Source organism: Gopherus evgoodei, chromosome 2, assembly GCF_007399415.2.
Source record: "Gopherus evgoodei ecotype Sinaloan lineage chromosome 2, rGopEvg1_v1.p, whole genome shotgun sequence".
Lineage (NCBI taxonomy): Eukaryota > Metazoa > Chordata > Testudines > Testudinidae > Gopherus > Gopherus evgoodei.
The window spans coordinates 184,432,723-184,452,015 of record NC_044323.1 but is presented as its reverse complement, the minus strand read 5'-3'; the positions used below and the strand labels follow the sequence as shown (position 1 = coordinate 184,452,015).

The 19,293-nt window shown below is 42.4% G+C and overlaps 1 protein-coding gene across 5 annotated transcripts in view; it reads right to left on the bottom strand.

Annotated features, from left to right (window-relative positions):
- The window catches only part of RNF144B (ring finger protein 144B), a 125,010-nt gene that overhangs the window by 40,379 nt on the left and 65,338 nt on the right, over positions 1–19,293 (bottom strand). For 4 of the 5 annotated variants that reach the window (XM_030552517.1, XM_030552519.1, XM_030552518.1 and 1 more), the window contains one exon: positions 2,461–2,659. In XM_030552517.1, the coding sequence (XP_030408377.1) occupies positions 2,461–2,625 (165 nt within the window). In that variant the 5' untranslated portion in view covers positions 2,626–2,659. Of the gene's footprint in view, positions 1–2,460; positions 2,660–3,995; positions 4,065–19,293 lie in introns of those variants that run through there. The other variant, XM_030552520.1, reaches the window with a different exon arrangement.

Here is a 19,293-nt window from a genome sequence, read left to right as displayed (position 1 = left end):
TTCACCATTGATCTGAATTATCCATGACATCCATACCGCATCACATCAAGTCCAAATCATTAGAGGAATGTCTCTGCTTGCACTGACCAGAGGATATTTGGATTCTGATGTCAGCCCTGTTCTGCAGCCTTACAAGAATCAGGTATTGTCAACAGTGTATACAGAATTCTTCTTTGCACCCAACCTAGTCTAACATGCATTTTGTTAATTGGACCAGCAAAACAGAGAAAACAAGTGCCTCATTTTCCATCTTCCTGGGTGAGAGAACTATAAGTGAAGATTATAATGCTGGACACTGATGGCCTTAAACAGCTGCCTCAGGAATCTGCCAAGAACTTTGCTGAAAATATGTTCCTGATCTTAGCAGCAGAACTAAGACTTATCACACATCTGCCCACCTTTATTCTAATGAAGCTCCTTCTAATATGACAGCTCAGGCATTGTCAATTTCATCCAGAACAATTTACAAATTTGGAACCTAATCCTGAAAACCCTTAATCATTTGATTAATCCCATTGAAGACAATGGGACTATTTGCATGACAATGGACCACTTTTGTGGACTGGTAAGTGTTTCAGGAGTTTGTTCCTATAAAGGAGGTTGAATCTCCCATTGAAATGCAATGTTTGAGTACAATACCATAAAGCAGTTTAGGATACAGTTCTACTTAAAATTTGTCTTTTAATAAGTCACACATAACGCTGAAATGGCTTCTCACCCAACTCCCATATTCCATATAAACAAACTGAATACTACATATGTGGGGGGGAAAGTGAGAAGTTAAGCATGTTGATATTTGTATATACAAAGGGGAGTATTGGAGGGGACAGGGAGAGCGTGGGGACCCTGGCCTGGGGGCAGGGTGGGGAGGAGTCATATGGAGCATAACATGGGTCACGTACCACCCCCCCTTGTGTCCCTCCCATGAGTGCGGTACCGGCAAGAAATTATTTCTACTTGCACCACTGCTTATTAGATCCCCCGCAAAGCCTGCATCCTCCCCAACAGTAATTGCTTTCAGCTGTCATCATTTCCACCAGGACAACATGGACCTTACCAGATAGCAGAGAAAAAAACCATCTCTGAGAACACTACTAGGCTACAAACTCTTCCATAATTTTCTGTAAGGCCTTAGCTGTTTCCAGATAGCCAGACTCGGTATACACAGTGCTCTTTACTAACCCTTTAAAGAGGTATATTTTATAGAGAGAAAAGTTATATTGGGTAATTTTTAGTCATTGTTCAAAGGCAGACTGGCTTCAAACCCTTTTAATGGGAATAGTCTTTGTCACCCACTCCTCCAACTGGCTCACTAAAATGTTTAGAATTCTAATACAATTCCAAAATAGGTTTTATGTGTAGCATTGTAGGCTGATTTTGTTGGTACTTGGCTACTAGCAGCTTTTCTGCATCAAAAAGAGAAAACTCCATTTTGAAATCTGGTATCTCATATCCTTGCAGGACTAGACATGGAAGTTTTATAGCCCTGGGAAGGGGCGATCCCACATTCCCAACTGGATGTGGAAATCACTTCTAGTCCTTGAAACATCTGACATTGGAATTTGAAGTAACATTTTGAGATACAGCAATGGTCATTTTTAGAAGTTTCTATAGTTCCTTCTGAGCCCTGTGCAGTTGGACTTTTGGTAATTAAAAACCACATTCACAGATTCTATTTCAGTCCATTGAATACTGTCCATTATAAAACATGCAGCTAGATGCTGATCTTATTTACCCTGACATAAATGTAGACTAGTTCAGCTGAAATTACTAGAGTTATTCTGGATTCACACAACACAACAGAGATCAGAATCTGGTTCATGAGGTGAAATGATTTAGTAGTACAGATCTTTATTTTAGTAAAGTGCTTCTTTGGTAATTACCCATTATTAGTTATTCTTCTGAATAGATTTGTATCTTTGATTTTAAATCAATAAAGACATTTGTTAAAAAAATATCGTCCAATGGTCTCTACGCATGCTCTACAGTTTACACTTATATAAAAGGTCTTGTTTAGCCTAGTGGCAAAGAAGCCAGTAGAATACTGAGGTCTAATTTTGGGGAAGAAGCATTTAAAAAAGAGAACTCTGTGGTGGTATTAATATTTTTCTTCAGGAAAAATAAAGACGCTGATTGAATATGAATTGTTTACTTGCTCAGCTAACCATAAAAAGAGAAAGTGTCCTACTGTAATTTATGATTCCACCAATATGCATTTTATTGGCTATGAGAGTATCTTTGTTAGAATTCCAAGCTGATGAAAACCTCATTAATGTCAACATTCTTTTAAGCAAGACTGGACAAAGCAGTAGCAAGAATACTCCAGGAAACTCTCCTGTATTGGCATGGATGGGATTAAATTACCTCATTGCCTGACTCCCACCATAACAATATAATAGGTCCCTTGTATCTCCACAGTCTATTACTCTATTTCTTGGTTAAGGTGCTGCCTTTGCTTACCGTTGTACAGAAGATGCAGCTGCATTCTTGAAGAGTAGTCATCTTATCAAGAGAATGTTCACAGAGACATAGCTTGCAAGTGACTAGAGGTTCCAGAGACAATTCTCCAGCTTCTGACATGTCAGCTGTCATGGTGTGATGGCCGATCTTACCAGCAGAGTCCATCTGTTCATTAATATCTTACTCTGGTCCACAAAACCTGCAGAAAGAAAACAGCTGAAACTCCCCAAAAGCAATGCCAGTAGCAAAAAAGTTTACATAATAATCCAATGTAAAGCCATCTAAGGGGTTTGGTTGAGTGAGCTTCCTCTAACCTACATGTAGTTCCTAATTCATTTTAGGTTTGTGTTTTGTATATCTGGATGAAAACCCTTGTCGGTTGAACTGCTAGATGTTGATCAAAAACCTTCTACTTAGTTTTGTGCATGTTTTCTGACTGGGGCATTTAAAAAAATACTGCACAATACTGGGGATAATTTCATTTGACTATTCTGTTTCATGATCCTCACGTTAAATGGAGCATTTCAAATTCTGAAATGTGAAAAGGTGGAAAGTAAATATACCGATTTTATTCAGAGCGTCTTACCATTTCCTAAACAGAAAAAAATGGGGTGCAGCACTGAAGGCACAGGACTGAGAGTCAAAAGGTCTAGAATCTATTCAGGGTTCTGAAGTGATTTGTTATACAACCCTGGGTGCAGGACTATCCACAGCACACCTTAGAGAGTGTTCCCAGCACTAGATGCCTGATTCTCTGTTGGCCTGCAATGTGTGTAGTCATTTTCACCAGAGAAAAGCAATGGTAAAACTTTGGCAAATCAGAATGACAGCATTAGGCACTCACTTTACATAGGTGTAAATCACTATCGTAATAGAGAATCAGGTCCAGTATTCATGTGTGCATGAGAAAAAATATATATTTTTCTCCAGAAAAATGGAACTGAACCCACTGAAAATCTTTCTGGAGATATAAAAAGTCTAGGTTGTTTTATAAATTATTTTTAATTTCTAGACTCCTCTATACTTCCCGGTTGTGTCTGGCAGTGACGTCCTGAAATACCATAAGAAGAGCCTTTCTTGTTAGTCTTTGGGCCCAATTTTGCAGACCCAAATAATGTGGCTAAGGTTCATGAATCCAAACTTCTGGGTGCTTATCCAAAGCAAAGCTCTCCTTTAAAGGTTCACTAAGTCCAAACCTCATTCCATTATCCTTAGCTCAGTCTCTTTATGCTACCATGCCATCCATAACAATGAGCTCCTCATAATGGTAGAGCTAGGACTATAGCCGTTGCCGGAAGCCTTTGAAACAAAATACCTCTCTGAGTCAGGATCTATAATACGCTGTTCTGTAATTGCTGCAACAGTGATTTATCAGTGAGTCACTGGAACTGTGATAATGGATCAAGAACTACCTACCTGTTACTTAGTTCTACATTTTAGGTCTTAACCCAATATCTAAAGAATTACAACATACGTTTACACAGATACACAGACACTTCTACTGCAACTGTACCTTCACAGTATTACACTCTTACCATACACTATGTTATTCACTTCAGTACCATGCAGAATTTCCAATTTTTTTGGTACCTATAGTGAAAGATGTGGCTGGAAATAGGAACTAGAAGGGGAAAAGAAGAGGAGGAATATTTTAGGTTTGGGACTGCAAGACAGAAATGGTTGTTCATCTTTTCCAGGGTCAGATTTCCAATTAGCTCTAAAGAGGGCTGTGATGCTGGATTTGCACTGTGTATGAATGAAATAGAAAAGAGGTTAATGAAACTCAACATGGGTCATGGAGTTAACAGATTATTTATTAATTTTAAAGATGGTCAAAATTTGGTAAAGTGACAGACAAGTAGTACTAGTGACTGTAAACACACCAGTCCTGATTCTCCTCTATGTCTGAGCTGGGCTTGGATGTAGTAGAGCAGTGGTCCCCAACGTGGTGCCCATGGGTGCAATGGCACCCGCCAGGGCATCTATGTGCGCCCGCGTACTGGCCAGCGAACAAGCATCTGCTGAAATGCCACTGAAAAGCAGAGTCACCAAGAAGCACCACCACTGACATGTCATTGATTTTCAGCAGCATTTCGGTAGCGACGCTTCTTGATGACACTACTTCAGCGGCATTTCGGTGGCGATGCCTCTTCACATTGCTGCTTCTCGGAGGCATTTCAGCGGCTGTTTGTCTGCTGGCCACAGTCCTCGGTGGCTCGTCGTCTGGCGCCCGCCACCCGGGAAAGGTTGGGGACCACTGTAGTAGAGAATGGCAGCCACAGGGAGCTGGTTGTGGCTCCCTGATTCCCAGCTGCCCCACCCAGGTGGGCACTCAAATAGAATGAGAACTACTGTGCCATTTGCAGATAAGGCTTAGTAGACCTTGGCTCTACTACTGCCCCCTTCTACTCCATCCCATGCCTCCCCTTACACCAGGGATACAACAGCAGCTGATGCAGGAAGCAGTTATGGCAGAGATTCCCAATACATGGGGGAATTCTCCTGTGAGGATTTCCGGCCAGTGATGCAAAGTGAACTTGTTGGTGGACTAGAGAATCTGGCTCATGATGAGGTCAGTGGGACTCTGCAAGTGAGTAAAGGAAGCAGGATTTCATCCAGTGTCCACGTCCGCACTGCGGAAGCTTTCCTCAGACAACCCTGACATTACACCTCAATCCTGTCCTACCATATTCCTGCTATGCAACATTTAGGCCTCTGCAGAGCAGTCAATCCATAAACAATCTTCTAATTGGCACAGAGGTAAACTAGAAACAATGAAAGTTTTATAGGCTTATTTTATTGTTTTAGTTAACAATAACAGGCCCATCAGAGTGCCTTTACAAAAGATTAAAATTTACATTATAATCAATAAGTAGACTGCCCCCAAGTCTACTAAGCACATGCCAAAAATTCAAATTCAACACAAATAAACTAACCAACAGCTACACATACCTGGAATGAAAAATAGTAGATGGAAGAAAAAGAAGGTGCCCCATGTTTTGATCAATAAAAATTTTAAATATAGCTCTCTGAAGAAATTCACAAAAGCTGCTGTCACCAATTCAATGTCATTCAACCAAACAAGGTCTTTGAAAACGGTTTTTAAAGACTCAACAAATCTGTAAGCACATTCTATCTTCCCAACTTTTCCTTTCCGGCCTTTTTCTTACACAATGCTTTAACCCATTTGAAATAGGATACCCATGTCAATGTGAAATGTATTGTTGCCTCTTTTACTGGAGGCCTAGTCAAAGTTTGGGGACCTGTAAGTGGTGTTCCAGTTGGGAGTACAAATTGGTGGTAGCCAGGTAACTCTTTGATGCAATTTTGTTTATTTACGAAGAACGTACAAGCCCTGTGTCACTGAACACAGAAGGAATAAAGTAGCAGGAAACAGTTTATTTTGCTCACAGCATCAAAAACACTCTTTTCAGCTTGAACTCCGACTCAAAAAAACCGTCTCCCCAGGTTTCTTCCAGAGTCAGCCACCTGCTTTTAGCTGTTCCTTCTGGCTCTCTCTCTCACTTCATCTGTTCTTGTCTGACCTCGGTTTCTGTGAGATCTATTCAGAGGTGAAAATAAGCCAGTCCGATCCAGTACGCCGGGCCAGACTGCACTGGCTTCCACGACCGGGATTAAAAGGGCTCTTGGCTCCCCACCGTGGTGGGCAGCTCCGAGGCAGGGCTGGGCGTGGATTTAAAGGGCTCAGAGCTCCCTGCCACTGTGGAGAGCCCCGAGCCCTTTAAATCCCAGCTGGAGCTGCAGTGGGGATTTAAAGGGCCCAGAGCTCTGCAGCAGCCGGAGTCCTGGGCCCTTTAATTTGCCTGGGAGCCCCAGGGGCTCCCAGACACCTCTGCAGCTGGGAGCCCCAGGTTGATGTAAAGGCCCTAGGGCTCCCAGTCACAGTCAGTGCCTGAGGGCCTTTAAATATTGAGAGGCCCTGCCTCTTCCAGTTGGGGCCACGCCTCTTCCGGATGAGGCCACACACCCCTCAGGACTCCGGCACTACCAGTAAATCCTATAAATTACTTTCACCCCTGGATCTCTTCCCACCTACTGAAAACAATACTCAGCCAAAAACTCCTGTGTGGGGTCACACACCCTTTTGTTTTAGGTTGGGCTTATGTTAATTGAAGAATATGTTCACACCTGCCAATCTTAAATCAACCCCATTACAGGGTTTTACCCAGCTCATAACAGTATAATTGAAAGCTGAGTGGACTAGAGTAAGGGGCATAACTGTTCAATAAACTGCTTCACTGAAAAATAAAGACTATTAGCTGTTTTCTGAACACAGTTACAGTATTCCAGGAACGCTCTAACCTCAAGAGAGATTCTACATTAAATTCTTCCTTGATGTAAATCAGAGGCATTATGCAGAGATGTATTTGAGCTACTACTATATGCAATGGCTACCTCACAAGTGGAAAAGGCAAGAGATCTAGACTATTTTTTTAAGTCATTGTCTATTCTCTTTACACCGTATGTACTTTTCAAGAACTATGGTGTGTTTCCTTAAATTGCACCAGCTTTGTCAGATGTGCTCACATTTCTACAACCATACGTCTCTAAGAGTAACAGCTTTGGTGCCACATGACCAGGTATGCCAACAATGCCCCTCTGCCGTGTACATTGGCCAAACCGGACAGTCTCTACACAAAAGAATAAATGGACACAAATCTGACATCAGGAATCATAACATTCAAAAACCAGAAGAACACTTTAGTCTCTCTGGTCACTGAATAACAGTATTAAATGTGGCAATTTTGCAACAGAAAAGCTTCAAAAACAGACTCCAAAGAGAAACTGCTGAACTTGAATTAATATGCAAACTAGATACCATTAACTTTGGCTTGAATAGAGACTGGGAATGGCTGGGTCATTACATAAATTGAATCTACCCCATGTTAAGTATCCTCACACCTTTTTGTCAACTGTATGAAATGGGCCATATTGATTATCTCTACACCCATTTCTTTCTCCTGTTGATAATAGCTCATCTTAATTAATTAGCCTCTTAGAGTTGGTATGGCAACTTCCACCTTTCCATCTTCTTACTGTATGTTCCATTCTATGCATCTGATGAAGTGGGCTGTAACCCATGAAAGCTTATGCTCAAATAAATTTTTTAGTCTGAAAGATGCCACAAGTACTCCTGTTCTTTTTGCGGATACAGACCAACACGGCTTCTACTCTGAAACATGAGCAGGTATATCCTGCAAATGCAATGAATCTGAATGGAGGTCCTATAGAAAAGGTCAGCTCAGGGGAGGGTAAACTTTACAATCACCAGGAGTGCCATTCGCTGAGTGCTCAGTACAGTCGGTGTTTTTGTCTGTTTCATTCAATTGCCTGCAGACACTTGCACTTGTATCTGGGATGTGACAGAGCTGTGTGCTTCACAGCAACACTGAAATATCTCAACAGAACCCATAAGCAAGAAAACATAAAGGCATCCTCAAAGCAGAACAAAGATGGCCTGGAGGTGAATGAATGAATACAGACAAAAAAAAATAGTGGAGGCATTCATAATAAAAACAAATAAACAAAGAGAAGCATTCGAGGGGTGCATAGTTGTTGTTTGTCCTGGGGATTTTCTGGCAATGCGGGGTCCTATTCTTAGAAAACTGCCTTAGCGTGGTGAATAAAATAACTTAAAATCCACTAACTGCTCTCAGGAATTTACCTAGCCTAGCGTCTGTTTCCTGACTTAGCTGCCAGTGGTAAGTCTTGATATTAATGTCTGTGGGAGAGAGGGGGAATAATCGCTGGAGGCATACTTGATGGGCCCCCCTCACCCCTGTGGGCACAGAGCATTGCAAATTACATCATCTGCTCCTAATGCCACTTCACATCAAGAATTCACCATGAGAGGACAGATAACATTTGCACTACATTTGCATTTAAACTGTAGGGTTACAGAACAGAAGCTTCAAACTGTGTTCACAGGAACTCCACAATTAGAGGCTAAAGTTGGTGTAGTCCAGGGGTGAATCTGGCTCTATATTAATATGTCAGAAACATCTATTGCTTGACTTGTCATAACTGGGGAGGTGAGGTAATATCTTTTATTGGACCAACTTCATTGTTATCACAACCAATAATGCGTCCCTCTGAATTTAACTTTATAAAGCTAAAAATATTATCAATAATAATTATTTTCAAACAGTCTATTCTGGAATCAATATAAATTTGAAAAAGACATCTGATTCAAATCACAGAAAAGAACAGAAGCTTCTATTTCTCAGATGAAAAAGTAGGAACAACAAATACGATGTCACATTTCATCATCTGATTCACCGTAACATATGCAGTCCATGTTCACAGGATTTAATTCTGTTTTTATTGGTAAATGTAGATAAAGGTTGATTTCACTGTACACAAATAAATAGACTAAAAAAAACATGTCCATTGATAGGTCAAAAATTACAGATAGACAAAGTAAGCAAAATGCTGCTTAAGAAATTAGAGTTTGATTTAAAGGATTGTATGTATTTGACATGTGAGGTTTACAATTTGTGGTTTAACAATTATAAAACTTTGACTTTTTTAATCTCAACATCTTCAGTTATTAAATAATTAGTCTGAGCTCTGCCGTCCCTTTCCTCCATTATCTGACTCCCCATAATTTAAAAGATAGGTCATCAATGGTCACCCCATGCTTCAGGTGTCCCTAAACGTCCAACTGCCAGGAGCTGAGACTGGACAACAGGAGACGGATTACTTGAAATTGCTCTGTTCTGTTCATTCCCTCTGAAGCATCTGGCACTGGTCACTGTCAGAGATGGGATATTGGCTAGATGGACCATTGGTCTGACCCAATATGGTCATTCTTATGTTCTAATTTCCTGGAACTGTGAACATTTAAATCAATACAAATTGAAAAATGCATAAAACCCATAATTTTGCACATGTGAACATTTAACTGAATACAAATAGAAAAAAGCTAAAAATAATCAATATTCATTGAAATTATAAAAAATAAAATCAATTTGCCATATATACTCATTCATGAGCCAAATTTTTTAGTATAAAAGGAAAGCACCAGAGAAGGGGGTTGGCTTATGAACGGGAATAGAGAGGGAGAGTTGGGACACAGCCCCTCCCCTCAACAGAGGGAGCAAGGAGAGGCAGCACAGCCAGAAGGGCCAGTCTCTTTCTGCTTCTTGCCACGCTGCTCTCCCCCGAGATTCCAAAGTAGCTGCAGCTGCAGGGCTGGCAGGCTACAGCCCTGCCACTCTGCCTCACCCCCAAGAACAGGCTGTGGCTGCTAGGACCAGCTCCAGGGTTTTTGCCACCCCAAACAGCAAAAAGAAAAAGAAAAAAAGCCATGATCGTGATCTGAAGCTCTACCGCCGCCATTTCATTCTTCGGCGGCAGTTCAGCGGTTGGTCCTTCACTTCAAGAGGGGCCGAGGGACCCGCCGCCAAATTGCCACCAAAGACCTAGACGTGCCACCACTCATCGTTGGCCGCCCCAAGCACCTGCTTGCTGGGCTGGTGCCTGGAGCCGGCCCTGGTGGCCGTGCTGCCCAGCCCGCCAGAGCACACTGCAGCCATGCCGCTCAGCCCTGCCCCCCAAAACAGGCTGTGGCTGTGCTGCCCAGCTCACTGGCCCAGCCTGCTGGAACATGCTGTGGCTGCGCTGCTCAGTCTCGCCCACCGGAGCAGGCTGTGGCTGCGCTGCCCAGCCTGCTGGAGTAGCTCCAGCCAGACCAGAGACATCCTCCTCAGCTCTCCCCAGATAACGTTGGAAGGGATGGGATGGGGAGTGTGGGCTGGTCTCAGTTTAGGGGTGGGGTCATATGGGGGGTGGTCTCGGGGTTAGTCTCCTGATTCCCAGCTTCTCCTCCCAAAAAAATCTCCCCACCAGTTGCTGTCCCGGCCCGTCAGGGTAAGCAGTTGGTGCGCTGGGACACTTTGTTTACCTAGGTTTTCCTTGGTGCCTGTGGACGCTCGAGGTAAACAAACCATCTCGGCCCACCAGCGGCTTATCCTGATGGCCCAGGAGCCAAAGTTTGCTGACCCCTAAATTATAAGGTCAGCTTATGAACATATCATAAAAATTTTCTATTTTTACTTATCCATTGGTTGGCGGGTGTCAGCTTATAAACGGACCGGCTTATGATCGAGTATATATGGCAGTATTCCATTTTTAAAGACCATATAAGCATATTACTGTTAATAGTCAAGTATTTATTTATCAGGTCAAATCCTGGGTTTGGATATGCACATGGATATTGTAGGGGACCCCAGAAGACTTTGTCACGGCCTAGTTAGGGCTTGCGCTTTCTCAAGGAGAGGTTATTAGCGGACATAGTGTGCTAGCAGATGCTGCTTGTAACCGGTTAGAACTGCCCTGTGTAGGAAGCCCCGGTGTTTTGAGGAACTGCAGAAAGCCCCTGGCCAGAGGCCGGGGGGGCGGCCATGGCTGTTGGAATGTCCCCAATTGCATATGTATGTGCTGCTTTCCATGGTATTAGCATGATGCTATAATTGCTGTGGGCCATTGGTTGCGCAGTTGGACTTTGCACCAGGCCGAGCTTTTCGGGCGCTGGGTTCCCCACCCCAGTGGCAGCAACGCTTGGAGTCCCCGTTGCGGGTGTGTCACTTAACCTTCATTAAAGCCAATTAATTCACCTGTGTGTGTGGGCCTCGTCCTTGCAGAGCATCCAGGCATGCAACAGATATCAACAGAAAGTGGAGTAATCAGTGTTTTGAAAGAGCCATATAGATGAACACACTCAACTAAGGGGTCCTCAACTCCTAAAAATTGTACATTAGAATAATTAAAGATCCACCTCCAAAATAATGTGTTTGACTTCACATGAGCAAACTTAATAATACATCCCAAATGTTCAGAGTCTGCTATCGCAAACCAGAACCTTCAGACTCCAAATTTCTTGAGCACATCATATTCCATATGCATCATGAAATAAACAATTCACAAAAAGTCTCCTCAAATGCACTGTCAATAGGAAGTTGCCAGCACACATGTTATTTTATATATCTTTCCACTACATCAGAGATCCAAATGCAACCTCCAGGACTTAAGAACAACATGGAGAACTGTGAAAACCTTCTGCCTTGATGCTGAATGCATAAATGGATTATACTCATGTATATAAGTCATATGTCCCATCTTTTACATTCAATGTCCAAAAACAAGACCTAAGTCAGTCCTTGTATATGCAAACATTATTCCATTAAAGTCAGTAGAGCTGTATGTGTTTACCCAGGGTTGCAGTTAAAGGGTGTCATGAAAGGGGAATAAGGAAATGGGAGAAATGAGGCTCCAGGAACTGTTAACGACACAGAAAGTGGTAGTCATGTTTTTTTCAGCATGGTCTGCACTATGAGGAGAAGCTAGACTCTATTTTTGGCAGAGATGTCACCACTAAATCATGGTATCTTGTGGACACTACCAAGGACACCTCCATAGATGCCGACCAGAACTGAGCCAAAGAAGGTTGATCCTGAAACCCAGGATCTTGTAGACTTGCACAACTCACTGAAGTCTGAGGCAGACACAGTGCTGGAGACCCCAAACTCTCCCAAATCACAAGCAGAAGACGAAACAGTGGAGGGGACTTCTTCCAGGAGGTATTATTTGTTACCTTAAAACTGTGGGAGGGGAAAATGAACAAACAGTTCCAGGTATCATCAGGGCACCACCATGTCTGCCCTCCCTCCACCTCCTCCACACCTTTTCTCAAAATGGCAGCTGTGCTGGACAGTTTAAATATATCAGTCCCATTAATGTCTTGGAAATTTGCACACACTACCTCCAGCTGAAACGTGCCATGTGCCACTCATAACTCCTCTAACATAGTGCTTATTGCTTCTTTTCCTGCCAGTCGACCACATGGCCCAAGCCTCCCCCTGTTCAAGATGGTGAAACCATATGGGTTAAACATTAGATGGATTGAATGGAAGGCACATTTAGTGTAGCAGTAAATAGAGAAAGAAAAAGCTCCAGATATTTTTGGCTCACAGTTGCATTAATGACCTCAGCTTTGAGCCAACCTAGTTATTATGAGGTAAAAAATCACCCATCTCAAGTGACAGCAACATTTCAAATAGCAAATAGATTTTAAAGAATTCACTCTCCCTTTCAGGTTACTGCAGAATTCTATTTATTTTACTGTGCATTTTATGCTAACCCACCACTGTTAAAACAAGAGAACTTAAGCCAAAGATAGTGTTCTAATTGGGCATGGAGATTGCACAGCAATGGAGGTCTCTTGGCACTGCCCGTATAGTTTGTGGTTCCCTTCCACTCCTGCGCCAGCTCTAGGGGAACCACCCTGGCAAATGGAAATGTAGCATATCTTCCAATTTGCCCATTGCCAATCCTTCTCTGCCTTTTGGGGATGTACCTCAGAGTAACATCCTCTGACATAACGATGGCCCACAGAGGAGGACATGCAGTTACTAGCCTGCCTCTGCTGCCCACCCACCACCAACACCCATCCCACTGTCAACCTGAAATTACACATGCAACTAAAGGCCTGTTTCTGCTGGTCATCTTCCTCCTCCCACCCATCAGCCATCTGTAGCCTGCTCATGGAATTATTAACAATCCATTCAGGTACCCCAATCCCTGCCTGCATCCCACCACAGGCCCAGAGTTCCTCTACAAATGGGCAAGAGCTTTAGAAAGTGTCTTACTATCTCCAGGCTCACCCAAGACTGGGAAGAGCCTATAAGAATGATATTCCAAAAATCAAGGAAAAAACATTGTTGGCACAAAGACTACAATTTGGAGAATAACTACTTATTCTTTTTCTCTTCCTCCTCCCTTATCCCCCATAGCACCTGACACATATCAGCAAACATGGACAGGTTTGCTAATACTGAGTGAAAGCCTGTCCAATTTATGCAAGAGGAAAAGGAAGTCAAGAGATGAAGTGTTTACCAACCGAGCATCCACAATCCCACAGTGGTATAAAAATATCAGGGAGAGAAGAGTAAGTCTGATAATGAGGAGTGAGAGAAGGCCAGGACTTGTTAGGAACACCTGCTGGGGATGATGGAGAACCCTACTGGGATGGAGCACACAGTAGCACCATGTCCAAGGATAGTGCCACATCCTAGGTGTCTTCTGATTCCCTCTTCCTCTAGTAACGCTGCTCACTGGGATCCGCTTTCACTTTACCACCTCTAAGGAAAAGAGCTTTTCCCCCTCATTCCAAGCCACAAGGCAACACGGAGAACAATGTATGCTAGGAGAACCTCTTATCCCCCACATCCACAAAGAAAAGGCCTTTCTACCACCATCTCATACCATAAGATGTAGAGAACATTTTGGACCCCCCCCAGGTGCACAAATCTGTGATCTCAAAAGCACGTTTCAGAGTTCTTAGGATTTTCTCTCTCCTTTTTTCATTTTTGCAAGGGGTTTTTAATTTTGCGTCATGTTATGTTTGTGAATTGTAAAACATTTGTTGAACATTGTTCAGCTTGGTGTCATTTTTATTTATTTATTTAAAAGTAATTGAAAATTTCATTACTTTCATACTTTGCACAGTGCACTAAAATCCCCACTAGTTTTCTCCTCAAAGCAGGACCCTAGTATGCCCCTGAACCTGCGCCCATGACGAATTGCGGTGTTTCGTAAAGGCCACCTCTCTGGGTGTTCAAAACAATCAGCAAGTCTGCCCACTCCCTCCTCCCACCCATCAGCAAGGCTCTCTTCCTCACTCTCACATAGCTGCTTGCTGTGTTTTCCGCAACCTAGCATACAAGGCAGATATTGCTCATAAGTCTCCAGTCTTGACATCAGGCACCTCCATCTCCCAGAATGACAAGAAGAAGAGCAACACTCTCAATGTCCATAGTGATCCTCAGAGAAAGAATTCCATTTTTCATTGCAGAACACAGTGCACAGTTTCTAAAGATCCTGGCATCAAGAACCTTTCCAGATCACTCCACATTAGTATTGGTGAACCTTCCATGGTGATCACCCAGGCCTTGCAGCACCCTACAGAAATAGCCCTTTCTGTTGATGAACGCTGAGCCTGGTGGGAGAGCAAAGAAAAGGCATGTGGGTCACATCAAGGGCTCCACTGCAGTTCAGGAACCCCAACAGTGCAAATCCATCAATAATATTCTATGTATTGTCATGACTTATAAGCCAGGGAGACAGCACCTTCTTGATAGCAAAGTGAACACCTCCATTACAACAACCCCAATGGTTGATCTACCAACACCAAACTGGTTAGACACTAGCTTCCACAAGCAAGCTTCCAAATTGCAAAGGCCACACACTTCTCTACATTGAGGGGAGTTTTCATGTCACTGTTCAACCACTGCAGTTCCAGGGCAAGCTCTGCACAAATTTCTAGGAAAGTTGTTTTTGACATTCTAGTTCTGATGCGGATCATCCCAGGTCTGCAGCACTACCATGTCCCACCAATCACTGCTAGTTGTCTGAAACCAAAAGCAATGGTCCAAAGAGTGAAGCTGCTCCAGGAAAAGTTCAAGTAAAACTGTCTGCTTAATTTCAGCCACCACCTTCTCAGGTGCTGTATCACCCTGGTTCTAAAGTCATTGTATGTCTTGAGATATATGGCAGCATCCTGTTTGTATTAAGCACCATAAAGATCAGAACACTCAGCAATGTTTCCTCCATGCTGTCTGACAGCGCTCTGAAAATGGTGCTGGCTTGTAACAACAATGATGCTGAGCTGAAACAAGAGTAATCATGGGAACTATTTACTTTGATCCCAAGTCCCACAATTCCAGTCTGGTGCATTCCAGTAGGTAACCCATACAGCCTAGCTGCATCATGGAATGACTGCCCAGAATGCTGAGCACTTAATCTGAAACAACACATTTTGAAGGAGAAAGTAGTTAAGGACATTGAGGTCAATGGTAATTGGGACAAATTACAACATGGTTTTACTAAAGGTAGATCGTGCCAAACCAACCTGATCTCCTTCTTTGAGAAGGTAACAGATTTTCTAGACAAAGGAAATGCAGTAGATCTAATTTACCTCAATTTCAGTAAGGCATTTGACACGGTTCCACATGGGGAATTATTAGTTAAATTGGAAAAGATGGGGATCAATATGAAAATTGAAAGGTGGATAAGGAACTGGTTAAAGGGGAGACTCCAACGGGTCGTACTGAAGGGTGAACAGTCAGGCTGGAAGGAGGTTACGAGTGGAGTTCCTCAAGGATCAGTTTTAGGAGCAATCTTATTTAACCTTTTTATTACTGACCTTGGCACAAAAAGCGGGAATGTGCTAATAAAGTTTGCAGATGACACAAAGCTGGGAGGTATTGCTAACACAGAGAAGGACCGGGATATCATACAGGAAGATCTGGATGACCTTGTAAACTGGAGTAATAGTAATAGGATGAAATTTAATAGTGAAAAGTGCAAGGTCATGCATTTAGGGATTAATAATAAGAATTTTAGTTATAAATTGGGGACACATCAGTTGGAAGCAACAGAGGAGGAGAAGGACCTTGCAGTATTGGTTGATCACAGGATGACTATGAGCCACCAATGTGATATGACCGTTAAAAAAGCTAATGTAGTTTTAGGATGCATCAGGCGAGGTATTTCCAGCAAAGATAAGGCGGTGTTAGTACCGTTATATAAGGCACTGGTGAGACCTCATCTGGAATACTGTGTTCTGGTCTCCCATGTTTAAGAAGGATGAATTCAAACTGGAACAGGTTCAGAGACGGGCTACTAGAATGATCCAAGGAATGGAAAACCTGCCTTATGAAAGGAGACTCAAAGAGCTTGGTTTGTTTAGCCTAGCCAAAAGAAGGCTGAGGGGGGATATGCTTGCTCTTTATAAATATATCAGAGGGATTAATATTAGGGAGGGAGAGGAATTATTTAAGCTTAGTACCAATGTAGACACAAGAACAAATGGATATAAACTGGACACTAGGAAGTTTAGACTTGAAATTAGACGAAGGTTTCTAACTATTAGAGGAGTGAAGTTCTGGAACAGCCTTCCAAGGGGAGTAGTGGGGGCAAAAGACATATCTGGCTTTAAGACTAAGCTTGATAAGTTTATGGAAGGGATGGTTTGATGGGATAGCTTAATTTTGGCAATTGATCTTTGATTATCAGCAGATAAGTATACCCAGTGGTCTGTGATGGGATGGGATCGGAGTTACTGCAGAGAATTCTTTCCTGAGTGCTGGCTGGTGAGTCTTGCCCACATGCTCAGGGTTTAGCTGATCGCCATATTTGGGGTCAGGAAGGAATTTTCCTCCGGGCCAGATTGGCAGAGGCCCTGGAGGTTTTTCACCTTCCTCTGCAGCGTGGGGCATGGGTCACTTGCTGGTGGATTCTCTGCAGTTTGAGGTCTTCAAACCACAATTTGAAGACTTCAATAACTCAGACATAGGTTAGGGGTTTGTTATAGAAGTAGATGGGTAGGGTTCTGTGGCCTGCTTTGTGCAGGAGGTCAGACTAGATGATCATATTGGTCCCTTCTGACCCTAAAGTCTATGAGTCTATGAACACAGAGCTTTGTAGATGCAATTATCACCAAGGGAAGTAGCTTAACCAGGGATAACTATGTGGTTTGGGTGCACTGCTCATACTACACAGATTCACAGAACCTGCAACAGCTTTCAAGGGTAGACATGCCCTGACCTACTTAAAGTTAAATAAGTGCTTTGCTAAATGGGGGCCTGTCATGGTATAACCCCCCACTCTGAACCTTAGTGTCCAAAAGCTGGGGTACCAGCATGAATTCCTCTAAGCTCCATTACCAGCTTAGTACTTGTAGCGCTGCCACCAACCAGGAATTCCAGTGCCTGGTACACTCTGGTCCCCCCAAAACCTTGCCCGAGGACCCCCAAGACCCAGTCCCTCTGGATCTTAACACAAAGAAAGTAAACCCTTTCCCTCACCGTTGCCTCTCCCAGACTTCCCCTCTCTGGGTTATCCTGGAAGATCACTGTGATTCCAACTCCTTGAATCTTAAAATAGAGAGGAAAATTCACCTTCCCCCCTCCTTCTCTCTCCCCCTCCCAGACTCACCCTGAGAGAGAAAGTAATCCTAACACAGAGAGAAAAATTAACCTCTCTCTCCCCCTTCCCTCCTTTCTCCCCACCAATTCCCTGGTGAATCCAGACCTTGGGGTCTCACCAGAATAAAAAACAAAACAAAACAATCAGGTTCTTAAACAAGAAAAGCTTTTAATTAAAGAAAAAAACAGTAAAAATTATCTTTGTAAATTTAAGATGGAATATGTTACAGGGTCTTTCAGCTATAGGCACTGGGAATACCCTCCGAGCCTAAGTATACAAGTACAAATTAAAATCCTTTCAGCAAAATACATATTTGAACTCCTTCCAGCCAAATACACATTTGCAAATAAAGAAAACAAACATAACCTAACTCGCCTTATCTACCTAGTACTCACTATTCTGAAATTATAAGAGCCTGTATCGGAGAGATTGGAGAGAAACCTGGTTGCACGTCTGGTCCCTCTGAGCCCCCAGAGTGAACAACAACCAAAAACTAACAGCACACACACAAACTTCCCTCTCTCAAGATTTGAAAGTATCCTGTCCCCTGATTGGTCCTCTGGTCAGGTGATAGCCTGGCTCACTGATCTTGTTAACCCTTTACAGGCAAAAGAGATATAAAGTACTTCTGTTCCATTAACTCTTAACTATCCGTTTATGACAGGGCCTCAAAAAAGACAACTGACCCCACAGATTGAAGGTCTGATTTAAACTGTAAACTATTGCATTCAGACTGATTTAGCATCTTAAAACTGTGCCTTGGAAATGCAGCAAGCATTGATACATAACAGCTCCTTTTCTGGATCCTGTAAAATGCTGCTAAGACCGTAGTAATATTTAAAAACAAACAAACAAATAAACAAGAGGAAAAGAAATCGTTCTAAACCTCTTATTATGCAGTGCTAGGAAATCAAAGCTAGCAGATCTGTAATCTCTTTCATGATGGGTCTTTTGTTCTGTAAAAGTTTTATTTTAAGAAAAGATGTTTAAAGATCAAGGAGCTTGCAAAAACATGCTGTCTGGTATAAAATAATACAACAAAAGCAATTAGTCTCATTTGTTTCCATTGGGAATAGTTGAAAAATTAAGCATTCAACTGCTGTTCAAGAGGCACTAGATATATTTTCATTTCGTGCTGGCAATCAAAAATAAATAAAATACTCTAAAAAGAATGCAGTGGATGGGAAAGCTCTGACACTGAAAGTGTTTTGAATTAGTTCACTCACCGTCTGTTACATTAACAAGCTTCCTGCTAGGTATAAAATATGAAATCAATATGAGATTAGATAGATAGATAATCAATTCTTCTATTGTTCTATTAGCATTTTAGGATACCTGAAGCATGCATTTTAACAGCTTTCTAGTTTCAGAGCCATTGTGAACAAATAGATATCATTACCCTCCTCATGGCAAATCCCAATGGGATGTGGCCTCCTTGCAAACAAGTAGATATACTTTAATTAAAACAGAAGAGTAAAACAGTATTTATCCAAATCACTACAGTCCACAACAGTGTTGCTGCAGTGTTTGTAGGCATAACTGTAGAGTACTATAGCATTCCTATAAAGGTGTCCATAACATAGGAAATTTTAGAACATTGATTCTTCATAGTAACTTGTAACAACTCCTTATCATTTCAAGGCCTACTTAGAGAAGGGGATAATTGATCTTGACTGAACATAATGAACCAAATTCAGCATTCATATAACAGATGCAACCGCATGGGTACAAATTAATGCTCATTATAATGATAGGGAGGGTGTCTTTTATTATACCTGCCACTAGGAATCAGAGGGAAAACCTAGGCAGTTTGGTTTTATGATC